At 43.7% G+C, this 16,547-nt stretch overlaps 1 protein-coding gene across 1 annotated transcript in view; it reads right to left on the bottom strand.

The window, feature by feature from the left end:
• The window catches only part of DNAH5 (dynein axonemal heavy chain 5), a 240,303-nt gene that overhangs the window by 139,193 nt on the left and 84,563 nt on the right, over nt 1-16,547 (bottom strand). The window contains exons 32-35 of the mRNA XM_049648271.1: nt 11,579-11,735; nt 7,772-7,984; nt 6,793-7,017; nt 5,244-5,416 (exon numbers count right to left, since the gene is read on the bottom strand). Of these exons, the coding sequence (XP_049504228.1) occupies nt 5,244-5,416; nt 6,793-7,017; nt 7,772-7,984; nt 11,579-11,735 (768 nt within the window). The remainder of the gene's footprint in view (nt 1-5,243; nt 5,417-6,792; nt 7,018-7,771; nt 7,985-11,578; nt 11,736-16,547) is intronic.

The raw sequence follows: 16,547 nt of genomic DNA, 5'->3' as shown, positions 1-16,547 counted from the left end.
ACATTGATAAAGAATGTGTTATTGATGACTGCGAATAACCATAGTCATAGCAACAATAATGAGTAACATTTACTGAGTGCCAGGCCCTCATTACCTACATCTGTCACCTCTAGTCCACACAGTGATTCCAAAAGGAGGGAATCAGAGAGTTTAGGTGTCTGGGCCAAGATGATGCAGCTATTAAGGGCAGAGTCCAGTGGTCAACACACAAGTATGATTCACAGAAGCTGTGAGAATACTTCAGAGAAAGGCACATGTTTTTCTGTTTAGACCTATGTACATTTCTTATCAAGCAGATGAGAAACTTCGATAAGCCTTTGATTCCTGCTGCCCTCTGCCTGAGTGACAGTGTAGTAAGAATGATTCCTGTCTTCTCTGCTTGTGCCCAGAGTGGAAGGAGGGAACGGCCATGAAAAAACACCACGAGCTTTCAGAAAAAGGCACTATATGTTTTTAGTGAATTAGAATAACTATTTTATCATCTGGAACAATGGCAACTCCATACATGTGATGTTGAGCTTCCCAGAGACTACAGCCACCAACGTTGTTGACTTTCCACGGGGCAGTCAGCAAAAGACTGATGAGATATCAATGCCTCTGCCCTTTGATTTTTGTAAGGATTAACTTTAGTGAGGAATTCTTCGGGAAAAGGGCAGGAATGCTTACAGTGGAATCCCAGTGACCGGCAAAAAAAAAAAAAAAAAATAGGTAACTCACTTCTCCCATAATCAAGAGAGTTAAAGAAAAATAAGCAAATGAACATTGAGGGGGACACAGGCTGAAACAAACCCTGGAATCACTTCCACTTCTATATTTAACAGACACCTGCTGTGTTTCTAAAGTTCTCAAGTTCTCTGGGGTGCGTGGGTGGCTTAGTCAGTTAAACATCCAACTTTGGCTCATGTCATGATCTCACCATTTGTGAGTTCGAGCCCCATGTCAGGCTCTGTGCTAACAGCGCAGAGCCCGGAGCCTGCTTTGGATTCTGTGTGTGTGTGTGTGTGTGTGTGTGTGTGTCTCTGCCCCTCCCCTGCTCACATGGGTCCTCTCTCTCTCTCTCTCTCTCAAAAATAAACATTTAAAAAAAATTTAAAGTTCTCAAGTTTTTTTGATACAGAAAGATGTACAAGACAATGAATATAGTGAAAGAATTAAGATGCAGAGAAGTTTGTAGACTATATACCAATACCTATATGTAAAAATTAAATGTAAATTAAATGTAAAACTTTTACCAGTACCTATATGTAAAAATTAAAAAGAATTTTGACATACTAGCATTTGAAATTTCTAGAAGAGGAAATAAACTGTTAAGTGTTAAAAAAAAAAAAAGAAAAAAATTTACTCTCACACTTTCAACTTTATGTCCTTTTGTACTATTTAAATTTTTCATCACAAAGATGTGCCTCTGAAAATAAACATTTCGTTCATTCATTCTGGAAATGCTTATTTAGCACCTATAATGTGACAGCACTCTTGTAGGGGCAGTAAACAAGTCACAGGAAGTCGATGCCAGCTCTTTAGCTGACATCTTAAAGGAAGGTAACAAGTTATTCCAAAATAGGAAACAGAAACAATAAAGTTGGTCAGGAGGGCTAGGGGGAGTGTGGGGGTCTCTGCTTCTTGTGGCGGGTCTGAAGTGCCCTCTGAGGTGACATTCGAACAGAGCCCTGAAGGTGAGGGAGCAAGCCATGCCAGTACTGAAGGGAAAAAGAGTTCCAGGTCAAGGGGACAGTAAGGGCAAGGGCCCCGAAGCAAGAGTGTGCTGTTCTAGAACAGCTAAGGAGCAAGTGGCCGGAGCTGAATGAGGAAGAAGAAACAGAAAGAAGAGCTGGGGCCACATCATGCCATGCCACATAAGGTCACTTTATTTTGGGTGAGATAGAAAGACAGTGCAGGGACTGAGGCAAAGAGATGACAGAATAGGACTTCCAGTGTCTGAATGGAGAATAGACCACAGCGGGGGGCAGGGGGGGCAGGGCAATGGCAGGAGCAGGGAGACCAGTCAAAATACCGTTGCGAGAATCCACGCTAGAGATTATGATGGTTTGGAGCAGCATGATAACAGCAAATGGGTGAAAAGCGGTCACATCCCAGGTGAATTCTGGGAATGGTGCTGAGCAAACGTGATGACAGAGGGGGAGATAATAAAGCCAGAGAAAAAGGAAGGTATCAGAGATGCTCCATGGATTTTGGCTTGAGCGACCCAAGGACGGAACCGCCATTTGCTAAGATGAGGAAGACTAACTAAGGAGGGTGCGTCTGTGGGGGACGATCAAAGCTGTTAACTGTGAATTCCGGGCAAGCATCCGAGTGGACACGTTGGGCAGGTACGTGGATAGATGTGTCTGGAGCTCAGGGGAGAAGCCCGGGCCAGGTGCAGACTGGGGAGTCCACATCTGGACGACACTCGCAGCCACAGGAGATCACCTGGGCAGCGGGCGTAGACGGACAAGACTCCCGGCACATTCTGGGCTTAAACTGGGAAGGTAAAGGGGAAGCAGAACAAGGGTACGAAGGGCCAACTGGAACAGTACAGAGCCAGGGGTGTCTTGGAAGCCGTGTGACGACGGTGGATCACAAAGGACAGAGTGCTCAGCTGTGCACACTGGTGGTCCCTCACGGGTCAGGAAAGACAAGAACAAGAAATGACTAGTGCACGGAGCAACAGAAAACGTCTGCATGGTAGCTTCCAGAGAAGGCAGAGAGTATGAGGGGCAGCTACACCCCAAAGAGATCCACATTCGAATCCCCGGAACCTGTGAACAGGTTGCTTCGAGTGACTACCGGGACCTTGCAGCTATGATGTCAAAGGTCTTGCGATGATCTGGGATCACCTGTCGGGACCAATCTAATCTCACGAGTCCTTCAGAGGAGAGAAGGGAGGCAGAAGACCGGGTCAGACGTGGGACTGAAGACAGAGGAGAGTCGATGCCTGAAAGGGTCTCAACCCACCGCTGCCGGCTGTGAAGATGAACCAAGAAAAAGTACAGCCTCCCAAAGCTGGGAATGGCCTTCAGCCGACAGTCAGCAAGAAAACCCGGCCTCGCGTCCTCCACGGCCAAGAAACGAATTCTGCCAACAGCCTGCAAGCACGGGAAGGGGGTTCGCCCTTACAGGCTCCAGGAGGGAGTCAGCCACGCTGACAAGTGTCAGGCCTCTGACACACACTGTAAAATCATTAATTTGGGTTGTTTAACCTTCTAAGTCTGTGGTGACCTGTCACGGGATCAATAAGAAACTAACACAGAGAGCCCAACTGGCGTGAATTCCACATAAAAGAGGTGAAAGACAAATGGGTGCTTCCAAGGAGTTGTGATGAGAGCACAGGAATGGGAAGAAACGACAAGGCGTCACAGGAGGATTTTCTTTCCGGTAGCAATTACAGCATATTTGCAAGTTGATGAGAAGGATCCAGCTGGAAGTGAAAACTGACGCTGTCCCAGAGAGGAAATCACTGGCGGTGGGGATGTTGGCTTTGGATGGCCGCACAGACCATCCATCCAGAGAACCGACTGCACAAGAGCAGGTGCCCTGGATAGCCGAGGCGTGAGTGGGGACCGAGGGTGCTGCCCCTCCTGTGACAGCATCTTCCCCACAGGACAGGAGAGGTGGTCTTCGCTAGGGAGGGAGGGGAGTGCTGGGAGCCTAAGAAGACAGTAGGTGTGAAATCACTGCCTGAGCCACAAGCGTCTCAAGGAACTGGTCACGTTTTGTGATTATCTGCCTCTGTGCTTCAAAACAAAGAGAAACACTCCAAAAGGACATCCAAGAGCATCCAGTATAAGTCACCTCCAATCCAGGCATAAGAAGGAATCGAAAGACAATGAAGAGGAGGAGAGTGACAATAAAGTCTCTCTGTTGAAGGTCAGCATTTCATTTAGCATCCGGAATGAGCAGAGAGAACAATCAAGCAGCATGTGAGTAACATGCTTGTGTCAAACTTCTATGTTTTGTGACAACATTTTTTTTTATTTTAAAATATCTTTTTTAAACATTTAATTATTTTTGAGACAGAGAGAGACAGAGCATGAATGGGGGAGGGTCAGAGAGAGAGAGAGAGACACACACACACAGAATCGGAAACAGGCTCCAGGCTCCGAGCTGTCAGCACAGAGCCCGACGCGGGGCTTGAACTCACAGACCGCGAGATCATGACCTGAGCCGAAGTCGGACGCTTAACTGACTGAGCCACCCAGGCGCCCCTTCTTTTTTTTCAATATTTATTTATTTTTGAGAGAGAGAGAGAGAGAGAGAGAGAGAGAGAGAGAAAGAGAGACAGAGTGCAAGTGGGGGGAAGGGCACAGAGAATCGGAGACAGAATCTGAATCGGGGTCCAGGCTCCAAGCTGTCAGCACAGAGCCCGACGCCAGTCTCGAATTTACAAACCGTGAGATCATGACCTGGGCCAAAGTTGGACGCTTAACTGACTGGGCCACCCAGGGGCCCCTGGTGTGACAGTATTTGTCATCTAATAGCCCAGAAGTTCATTCCGTGAAAATAAATGATATTCACCATCAGCTTCTACTGAGGCCAAATACTGCTTTTAACACTCAGCCATTTTGTCCAAAATAAGTAGGCAGCACATCCCTGAACAGAGCACATATGCAATTAGTTGATGCCACAGAGTTCAAAGTGGACTAAGTGAATTACAGAATATGAGTTGCGGAACGACTCTTGGAGACAGACTGGCTCATCTTACAGATGAGGAAACTGAGTCTAGGGAAAGTGCAAGGCGCCTCTGGCTAACAGAGCTGCTACGTAACAGGCAGAGGACAACAGAGAACTCCAGACGTCCTGGCCAATGTCCTCCCCATCACTTTTCACCTGTATTGATACTCAATTTCTTTCCTGCTAGGAAACCATCTTAATCATCTCTGATAACAGCAGGTGCCACCATCCCCAGTGCAACCCTCAAGGCCAACTGTGATTTGCACCTATTGACACGGCAGTTAATTCCTTTTCTTGCCCTGCTGATGTCCTGATGTCCACTGAGGTCGTTTAAACTTAGCCTCCCTAAGACTGAAGGCAAAGGAAGCAAAGCGTTTCGGTCACAAAAACCCAGATCCCATGCAAAGACCCATGTGTAAAGCTAAAGATACCGTATTTCCAAGACTTTGGTATAATAGAGCCTATAAACCCTAAAGAGACATGAGGCAGAAATCTCCTGAGTGACTCAGGAGGATAAAAATGTAGGGGAGTGGGTGGAGGGAAAGAGGTTGTGGGATCACAGAACCTTCCATCACCTGTCTGTGAGTGGAGTTATAACAAGCCTTTCAGTGCAGCCTAAAAATTCATTCTGGTATATGAAAGCCACATCCGTGATGTGGATCATCATCTTGTCGGAATCTTCGTTAAAATAAAATCTGCACTGTTTCAGCCACTCGAAGTCTGCAGGGCTCTTGATATGCATGTGGCACTGAAATGCAAAAGGGAGATGTTAAAGCTGAGATGAGAACCACTTATTCAATATGCACATTAGCATTCACGTAGATCATAATGGGATGTAAGACAACCCAGCTGGTTTGGAGATATCAACTACGTCACCATCCAACCCATTCATTGACTGATCGGCAAAAAGGACACTTGAGAAGATACAGGAATAGGAAAATTCAAGAGGAACCCCTAGTTGTGCCCACCAATGTAAACAGCATGACATATTTTAATAGATATTCACTTCTCAAATTGCATCCTTAAATGCCCCAAACCACAGCCCTAACCATAAAGTACAATGCATGAAAAATGTTTTGGCATACAAAGACAGAATCAAACAATCTCATTAGGAAAAAAGCATCTCTTGTGATTATGACAAAGTACAATGTTGGGGTTTTTTAATCCATTCGTTATCCTTCCTAGGATTTGCGGCGGGCCAAAATTTCTAACATCCAAATGGCAGGTTATTGACCAGTAACACTTTTGTCTGAGTTTTCTAACCAAAATGTTAACCGTTTTCATCATTTTTCTTGGATAAATAATAAATCTAAAATTATCCTGGGCCCTTTATTTCTCAGAGAGGCAAACACTGTGCTTCACTATTAAGAGAGATTAGACCACAAGAGCTTCAATAAGCTGTCCTTCTCTCCGTTACGTCACAACCAATCTTTTATAATCTTTTTCACATAACGGGGTGAGACACGATCCAGAAAGTTATTATGAAAATAAGGGCTTTTTGCCTCTTATCTAATGTTCTATTTTGTAGCAGAGGACAAATTTCACTTCTTTTCACATTTCCTATTTTCCATAACTACTAAACTGCCTTTGCTACTCTGTTTTCTCTTGAAAGGCAAGAATCTGCATGACCTCTGAATGTCACCAGCCATATTAGGAAAGGCCATTTGCAATCAATGACATAAAATGTAGCGAAACTTGTTAAAGATGTGACTTATCCAAAAGCCTCCAAGGAAGCATGAACCAATTCTTCTAGCAGTGTTACCTGTCATTTCCATAGCAAGAGACACTGGTAATCTTTAATAACTAACAGGAACACAAGACCAATGAACGCTTTTTTCAGGATGTTCCATGGCAGTTTAGCTTCCAAACTGGTCACGTAAAGAATCTAAAATAAAGTCTAATTGATCAATAACATCTTAACAAGAGATCATCAAAATATGACTGAAATTTTGGTTTAAAGACTGAAAAAAAAAATTTGACAAACAAGTTCTCATCAGGAAGATGACCCTTTGCCTGAATCTAACCTTTCCTTTGAATTCATTCAAACTAATCCCAGTGGGTAAACACAGATATTGCCCAGTGTTTGCTTTTCTATAGATGCCATAGTATTTATAAAGCATTTACCAGGTCATCAAAGATATCCCTTTGGTGCACATGGATAGTAATCAAAGTCTCATATTTAACTCGTTCCATGGAACTCAGATCCTTCGTCGTGATGCCTATCAATGTATTCAACAGCTCCAGAAAAGACTGGTTGGTTTTCTGCATGATTTTTTTATCAAACTTGGCATTTCTGAGGGCTTCTTCTGAATCCCGTGTCCATATCATTTGAATTCCTAATAATCCAACCTTATGGAAACAAAAAAAGGCTTTATGAGTGCGTGTGACATATTAATATATTTAAATAGAAATTACAATATAGTGAATGATGGTGATTATTATGCAAATGTAAGGACATCCTTGATTACTTCAACTTGATTCATTGTTTGGAAACCGATGGAAACTCTATTCATAATGTTCCCTGGCAGTTACACATATACAACCTCATGATGTGTCCACAATTTTTTCCTTGTAATTTTAAATCATTTATTGTTTAAGTCATATTTCTCCCTAGATAGATTTTAAATTACTGGAAGGGAAGAACATGGCTTAAACCTGTTTTTCTCAAGCTAGCAGGGTTTACATGTGGTAGATACCCACAAAATCTTTATTGATCATAATGGTTAAGAGAACATCGGTTTTTACATTTTAACACTAAAATACATTTCTCATCTTTCTGGCTAAGCATACGCTCAGTACTTTGTTATGATTTATTTACTAAAAAGATTCAGCAGGAAAAAGAAAAACCTTTTAGGTTAAAGAAAATATAAAGAAAATGTATCTATACAACATGTGTAAGATGTTATTTATACTTATACGTATGTATATAACCAAATAATCTGTAGCTGAAACCTTCAAGCTTATCTATATTAAGAAATCCTTAAGAAAATCTTAATACTGGTCCAGAGTTAAATTATAGTCAGTTGTGTAGTTTACAATAGGCAATGTACGAGATCTAGTATGACTATTCTGTAAAAAATATTTTCCAATTTAATACACTGACCTGAGCAGGGAAGGAAGAAAGAAATTCAATCAGCTGGAAACCTGTTTCTTGAATATTTGCAGCTGCCTGGCGAATCACAAGATGTAATGAGGACTGAGACTCCTCCAAGAGAGAATTAAGCCAAACTTCCACATTGCCCTCTGCCATCACAGGTTTATCCAAGTCAACCGTCTCACCCTCTCGAGAGGAGATTGACAGAATTCGATCATAGATCTACAATAGAAGCCAAAACAGAAAAGAAAAAAAAAAGCTATATTCACATAAAGAATGAATTCCTCCACTGCCCTCTTGTCAGTGTTATCCTTCCTGAAGGAAGGTAAGCTATAGATTTTAAAATAAGAGGCAAAATATGATTCAAAATCAATTTCAAGCCAAAAAAAAGTCACCCATGAAATCGAAAAGGGAATACTTTTCGAACTGAGATAAATCAATTCCAAATCATCTACACCTGAAAGGCAAAAACTTACTTCCTAACAGAAATACTCAACGTAAATGTGATGATCGAAAAAAGTCTAGTTTCCGCCAATGAAATGGGACACTGTAAGAGCCTGTCATCCACACCACAAGCTTATCGAGTCAACATCAGCAACGACCAGGCCAATATGATCAATGCAAACGCCTTTCCAGGTAATTCCACATCTGTACTAATTGTCGTCTTTACAGGAGCTCCTGGTGGCACATAACGTTTTCTTTTTCTTTTTTTTTTAAATGTTGTTTTTTTTTTTTTGTTTTTGTTTTTAGAGACAGAGAGAGGAAGAGAGAGGCAGAGAGAGGGGGAAACAGAGGATCTGAGGGTGGGCTGTGCGCTGACAGCATGGAACTCAGTGCAGGGGTTTGAACTCACGAACCATGAGATCATGACCTCAGCTGAAGTTGGACGCTTCACCAACTGAGCCACCCAGGTGCCCCGATGTTTTCTAATTCAAATCCAGCTCCTAGTCTGGTCTTCTCACCTCAGTTTCCACGTAGCATGGCATCATGAGGATAGCATGCTATTTGCTAAAATACAGGTTCAAATGGTGCTCTGCCATTCATTGACCATGCGATGGTGGAGGACACATCTCTGAGACTAAATTTCTTGCTCATAACTAGTCATTAAAACCTATGCCTGTGCTGCTTCCCTACTCACTTCACAGGCTGCTCATAGCATACAATAAAATAAGGCAAATGATCAAGTAAGTACAAATTTGTTGCGTTCTTGTTCTTTAATAAGTGGGATACTGTTTCCTTGGGCTCCAACGTAGTACCGTATCAATGAATCCTCCTGTGTCGTAGACAGAAGTGATCTACCAAGAAGCTAATGAGACAGAAGTTCCACAGCCTGTCACTTCCACGGGCCCTTTCCAAGTCCTGACTAGAGTTGTAGATTTATAATTTCACAGGAGTGAGGACCTACAAAAACCGGATCTGCCCCTGGTTGTAGAAATGTTATAGCAAGAGAAAACAGCAAAAAAGCGATCCTATTTATTTTAAGAAGTAATTGCTATGAATAGTGGCAAAAAATGAGGACGTTTCATTGATTCCCATTGTGCAATGAGACCGTGAGAAGCTGCACTCTAGAACCGTTCAGTCCTAGTGCAGAAGGATGTAAGAAAAGCATCGGGAAGAACTTCCTGTGTAATTCAGTGCCTCTTTCAACCCACACACCCAGTAGGTCTACAAGAAACAATGGTTTTGACCCGCTAAATCCATACTGCCTTCCCTTCCTCTCTCCCCATTCTCCTTCATCAAGGCTCTGTTGTAGCACCTCAGCCTTTTCCATCCCGACTGGGTTCCATGCCTCCTTCTGTTTTACCTCCTACACTGAGCCAGAGAATCTTTCTGAAACACAACTGGGTCACCGCCCTGCGTAAAGCCCTCCTGCACCTTCTGTCATGTTCAGGATGAAGTAGAATTCTGTAGTGTGATACGCTTGGCCGTTTGGAATCTGGTCCCATGTCTCCTTCTTCCCCTTCTCCCTTTGCTCATCGCTGCCCATCAGAGTTAAAATGTGTACCCCCAGGGTGCCTGGGTGGCTCAGTCAGTTAAGTGTGTGACTTCAGCTCAGGTCATGATCTCGAGGCTCATGAGTTCAAGCCCTGCTTCAGGCTCTGTGCTGACAGCTCAAAGCTTGGAGCCTGCTTCAGATTCTGTGTCTCCCTCTGTCTCTGCTCCTTGCCCATTCATGCTCTGTCTCGCTGTCTCAAAATAAATAAATGTTAATTTTTTTAATTTAAAAAAATGCATACCCCCAAAATACATGTTGAAGTCCTAAGCCCAGAACCTGTGAATGGAACCTTATTTGGAAATAGGGTCTTTGTAGGCGTCATCAAGTTACGATGAAGGTGGACCCTAATCCAATAACTGGTGTTTTTATAAGAAGCAAATCTAGACAGAGAGACACAGACACACAGGGAAGATATCATGCAAAGATAAAAGCAGATATCAACGTGACATGGGTATAAGCCAAGGAACATCCAGGGTTGCCAACTGCCACCAGAAACTAGGAGAAAGGCGTAGATGAACTCTCCTTCAGAGCCTCCAGCAGGAACCAAGTCTGCTGGCATCTTAGTTCAGACTTTTAGCCTCCAGAAAGGTGAGAGAAGAAATTTCTGCTGTCAATCCAGAGCAGCCGTAGGAAACCGACACAACCCCTCACATAGCCACACTCCCGACACCCCAGGCTGCCCGCACTTTTCAGACCCTTGCACCTGCCCTTGCTTCTGACTGGATCATGCACCCCTTTCTCCACCTGCCTGGGTAGATTGCACTTGCCTTCAAATTATCAGTTCAAGTACCATACTGTCCCGCAGGGAGCCTTCCCTGACACCCCTTATACCAGGCTAAGGCTCCCTGACAGCATCCCCATGTTATTTGTGCATAACACTAGCACAGCAAGTCAAGAATTACCAACCGTTAAATGGCCAGATTTCTCATGAATGTTGCACGGCATAAAAACAACTTCGGTGTAATGATAAATTCTTCCCCAGGAAGAGCCCCAGGACGAGCACCATGCCTGACACACAGCCACGGGCATGAACTTAAACGAATGGCTTTTGATCGCGTCCAATGTAATCACTCCACCACGGCACCAGCTGCACTCTAGAAACACCCCACCCGAGTGCGGATCCCGGAGGTCTCTGATTCTCGAGTTCAGCACAACATCTGGCACATGGAAGTTGCTCCCCGAGAGCATGCCAGGATGAATAAGGGAATGGCATTGAGGGTTTCCGGGAAGCCCCGGAGGACGACTGAACACACTGTCAAACTGGAAGGGCCTCTTTCCCAGGGAATTTGGGGTGAAGCGATGGATCAGGCAGTATCTTCTGGCAGCCATGAAACGCAACCTCCCTTACGTTGAACGGCTTCTCTTGGGTCCCCCACAACTCCATGACCCTAGAAACTTGTAAGGAGTGTTTCAAAAAAAAAAAAAAAGGCTTCAATCAAGCATGATGAGCACCAGGGAAGACGATCATGCCAAATACTTCTGAAACCTAATTAAAACAATCAAATCACTGCGGCAATTCTGCTTCGTCAAGGGACTATTTTCTCAGCGATTGGTTTCTTTGTTTCGTTGAATTTCGCAACAGCTAACTTGGCACAATGCTACATACGATGCATCCCTAATCATATTTATACTGTTACTCAGATTTACACTTTGGATAGTAAGAAATCACACAATTCTGAAGGCACATTGGGCCCAAAAGTTTGTTTTTAATCACTAGCTGGGAGTAACCCTATGCAAACACACATCAGAGAGCGATTGTACAAAGACAAGGGAAGTTTAAGATATGGCAATTGCCGGCCAGCAGTTAGAATTAGGCAAACCTTTTCATGGAACTTGACAGTTTTGATGTTGTCAAACACATTCAGCAAATGGGCTTGTATCGTGTGTGTGTCTGATGCCTGCCCCAGGATCTCCAGAAGGGCGGGGTCCGAGACAAAGAAGAAGCGAGGAAAGCAAAGACGTTTTTTCTCCAAGTACCTAAGTGGAGAGGAAAAGAGAAGCTTTATAAACACACAAAGCAGGCCTTTCTAGAAATAAACTCATCGGGACGGGGAGAAGGGGGAAGGATTGTGAGACAATCAAATTTTCCCACACACTGTTCGATGTTTTTGTCCTGTGGTTCTTACTAATCTTGCCTAGTAGCGTTCCGTATTTGGGTGAAAAACAAATATTTTTTCCAGAACTGATAGGAGAGTTTCTTCATCTTTCACGAGTGTAATGCATACCCTTGAGGTAATCTGGAAAAGCTTGTACTTTCTTGGTGGAGGACGGGAGCAATCACACTCAGGGAGTTTTGGGGGGGGGGGGGGGGGTCTTGCTGCAAGCACAGTGCTGTGTCAGCTGAAGGGTGCATCTCATTCTTGGAATTGTATCTTAAAGAATGCAATGAGGGGCGCCTGGGTGGCTCAGTCGTATCTTAAAGAATGCAATGAATCCATTACCGAAGCAGAAGGCAAAATCTAGCTCTGAATAAACTGTGTGAAGGGGCCCTGGCACTATTCTCTGCCTCCAGGAATTACTGAAACCCAGAGAATTTTCAACTGTGCTTTTGTTTCTATATTTTGTTTCTATATTTGCTTAACTTTATGGTGTTTCTTTGTGTTATGGATATATTTTTCTGTTATTTTGTTTAATGTTTATTTTCGAGAGACAGATAGAGCACGAGCCGGGGAGGGGCAGAGAGAGGAGGAGACACAGAATCCGAAGCAGGCTCCGGGCTCTGAGCTGTCAGCACAGAGCCCAACACGGGGCTTGAACTCACGAACTGTGAGAGCATGACCTGAGCCGAAGTCGGACGCTTAACCGACTGAGTCACCCAGGCACCCCTGTTATTTTCATATTAATACCTCTGTACCTTCATTTTCTTGCATCCTTCGATATACTTGCTATAGTTTTCATTGTAATTTGTTTTTGAGACCTTACCAGAAATCCTTTTTAAGTGTTGTCTGTCTGAAAAATTTCTATTCCTTCCTCGCCATGGGTATTATTATTTGTTTCCTGTGTAAAATCATGAGGGAAATATTCTTATTTCACAGAAGCAGATTCTCTTCATAGGAAGGTAGGGTTTTTACCGAGGACAGTGTGGACCAGAAGCTGGAGCCAGCTGGTGCCCTTGAGGGCATGCAAGGGGGACACTTGGCTGCCCATATTTAGTCAACTGCTGGACTTCTGTTTTGGTGAATGGTATGCCCAGCATGAGGACAAGAGCTAAATTCCTTAAGACAGAAGACAGGACTTTTTTCAGAGGCTGAAAGAGGCAAGAAAGGAAGGAAACAGAAGAATAGACTATGCTACAAGAGGTGCTCCGGGTGATGGACGAGCTTTCTGTATGTGGTGTAATCTTCCTCCTGAGCTCTCATGGAACAATCAGTAAAATACTACAAACCATTGCTTTGGCAATTTGGATTTATTCACTTTCGGCAAGTGAAAAAGCACAAAATCTGGCCTCAAAGAGGGGGCAGGATAAGGCTGCCCAAAGAGTCTCTGTTTACATCCCCCTCATTTTCTTAAACTCTTGCTTTTATGCTCGTGTTTGTTTGGGTTTTTTGAACATTTATTTACTTTTGAGACAGGGAGAGACAGAGCATGACTGGGAAAGCGGCAGAGAGACATGGAGACAGAATCCGAAGCAGGCTCCGGGCTCCGAGCTGTCAGCACAGAGCCTGACATGGGCTTGAACTCACACACCTTGAGATCACGACCTGAGCCGAAGTCAGATGCTTAACCGACTGAGCCGCCCATGCGCCCCTGTGCTCATAGTGTTTTACGTTGTCTGTTTTTAGCTTTTTATTTTCCTTACCTTAAATAGGCTAGTTTTATTTTAAATATCCCAATCCATCTTATTTGTAGAAGCTTGATCTTTATTCTTTATTGAGAAAAGAATTCCTTATTCCTTGTTCTTTTTTTTAATGTGTATTTATTTATTTTGAGAGAGAAAGAGGGTGTGATCAGGGGAGAGGCAGAGAGAGGGACACACAGAATCTGAAGCAGGCTCCAGGCTCTGAGCTGTCAGCACAGAGCCCAACACAGGGCTTGAACTCACCAACCTTGTAAGGTCATAACCTGAGCTGAAGTCAAACGCTTAATCGACTGATCAAATTTTTTAAATGCTTATGTATTTATTTTGAGAAGAGATAACACAAGCGGGGGAGGGGCAGAGAGAGAAGGAGAGAGAAAACACCAAGCAGGCTCCAAAGTGCCAGCACAGAGCCGGACACAGGGTTCAATCTCACAAACCATGAGATCACGACCTGACTTGAAATCAAGATTTGGACGCCTAACCAACTGAGCCACCCAGGCGCCCCTCACATTTTTCTTTAAATTCTAGTTAGCTAACATTCAGTGCAATATTGGTTTCAGGAGTAGAATTCAGTGATTCATCACTTACATACAACACCCAGGGCTCATTATAACAAGTGCCCTCCTCAGGACCCATCACCCATCTAGCCCATCCCCCATCTACCTCCCTCCATCAACCCTCAGTTTGTTCTCTATCTTTAAGAATCTCTAACGGTTTATTTCCCTCTCTCTTCTTCCTTTTTTACAAAAATTCTTCTTTTGTCAAATGTCCTTCAACAGTTACTTGACTTGATTCAATAATTTTATGAAACATATCAAATCATGCATACCTGAAAACCTATTTTTCTAAAAAGTTATTTTGAAGGATTTGCTTGCAAATGGTTTTGCTTTAAAGTTAACATTTAAAGGGTGTTTTACCGATGCTTTAATTGCCTATGATCTTCGTGATTAATAATGTCTTCACAGGACAATTTTCTAAAGGAAAAGTATTAGCATAGGCCCATGGCATAAGCTGTTGGGATGCCCATCACCTAGATCAGAGTAAACTTGCAAATATTTGCCAAGGAAAATCTCGGCCCTAGTTCCACCTCCTACTGAACCTGCCTCCACATGTAGTGGGGTAGACATCCATCCAGGCATGGTCTTGTTTAGGCTCTTCAACTTTCCTAAAAGCATGCCAACTTCATCACCCTCCCAGCTGACACCAAAGTCTATGGATTTGTCTTTAACCAGCAGTGCCAATGGTCTATCACCTAGATTCCTGTCAGGGCTTAAAATCCCTCACATTTCACACTGCCCCATATCCTCTGTTAACTTGGATATACCAGTGATATTCATGAAGGAGTTCCTGAAGAGTGTGAAGGCATCCCATCGCGACTTCCCTGGATCAAGCCATTCTGTCATAATGTCTCCCACTTGACTCACACTGGGGTAAGGCAAGTAGGTGAGGATTCTGCTGAGTGTTCCCATTATAGAGAATGCACAATAGAGTATCGTCCAAGGTGTCAATTTAAAAAAAAAAAAAAAAAAATGTTGTTTTCCCGAGCAACTGGAACCTTTCATTTCATGCATCGTATGAATGCTATACCTAATCGTACATCACTCTTTCCTTTGTCCCTGGGAAAAAAGCCTTTGGTCTCTGAATCTGAGGTCCATTTATAGCTTCTTTTTGAGACAAGTTTACCATCTTTGGTTTTTATCCTTTCCTTTCACCTTAATTTTCTCATTACTTTATTATTTTCCAGCAGCCACCGCAAAAGCCACTTAACCAGCCAAGCATAGGTAAGTAAGCCCCCTCCCTTACATGTTACCCTACAGGTGTTTCTTCTATTTTCATTCAGCTCAGTCACGTTTTTGGTTCAAGTTTAAGCAACACCTCTACTTACTTCACAGAGATCCTTCCAAAGTGCCATTTGAGGCTCAGAATTTTAACCACCACCCATGACTCTGAGCACAGCCTGGCTTAGGTGCCCTGGGTTGCTCAGTGCACAAGACAGCTGCCTAGTCACAGGTGGTGTTATAGGTACTGTTGTAGGTCGTGAGAACATGGGGGCGTTGGTGTGGGGAGGGGCATCCATCTCCCAGAGTTAGCCAAGGAGACATCATCACTTAGTTGGGGTTAAAAGCTCAGAATATGGGGCATGTCAGTGTCATGTACGTCTCAGCACAATTAGCAACCCTGATGCTGCTCCCACTCGTGACTACAGATGATCGTGACAGGGAATTTTATGTGTCAGCTTGGCTGGGCCACGGTACCCACGTATCTGGTCAAACTTTGTTCTAGATGTTTCTGTGAAGGTTTTCATTTTAAAGTTTATTTACTTATTTTGAGAGAGACAGAGAGAGTGTGAGCAGGGGAGGGGCAGAAAGAGAGAGGAAGAGAGACAAGTCCAAGCAGGCTCCATGCTGCCAGCTGCAGAGCCTGACACAGGGCTCGAACCCACAAACCATGAGATCATGACCTGAGCCGAAACCAAGAGTCAGATGCTTAACCAACTGAGCCACCAGGCACCCCAGTGTAAAGGTATTTTTAGCTAAGATTAACATTTAATCAGAAGACTTTGAATAAAGCAGATTATCCTTCATAATGTGGGTGGGCCTCAACCAATCAGGCAAAAGCCTAAAGAAAAAAAGACTGACAGCCCCTAGAAGAAGGAATTCTGCCAGCAGACTGCCTTTGGGCTTTAACTGAAGCAGATCATCCCTGTGTCTCCAGGCTGCCAGCTTTCCCTGTAGATTTGAACTTGCCAGTCTCCTCCATCACATCTCTCTCCCTCAGTCTCTCTCTCTCTTCTTCTCTCTCTCTCTCTCTCTCTCTCTCTCTCTCTACCCCCAACCATGTGTATACACACCCTACTGATTCTATTTCTCTAGAGAACTCTGACCAGTACATAACCAATAGTTTATCCTAAATTTCTCCATACATACTGACTATTCTAAGATTGAAGGGGGGATATTTAGGGACACCTGGGTAGCTCAGCCAATTAAGTG

The sequence above is a fragment of the Panthera uncia genome (genome assembly GCF_023721935.1).
Source record: "Panthera uncia isolate 11264 chromosome A1 unlocalized genomic scaffold, Puncia_PCG_1.0 HiC_scaffold_17, whole genome shotgun sequence".
Lineage (NCBI taxonomy): Eukaryota > Metazoa > Chordata > Mammalia > Carnivora > Felidae > Panthera > Panthera uncia.
The sequence above is the reverse complement of the archived record's forward strand: the minus strand, read 5'-3'. Positions and strand labels throughout refer to the sequence as shown.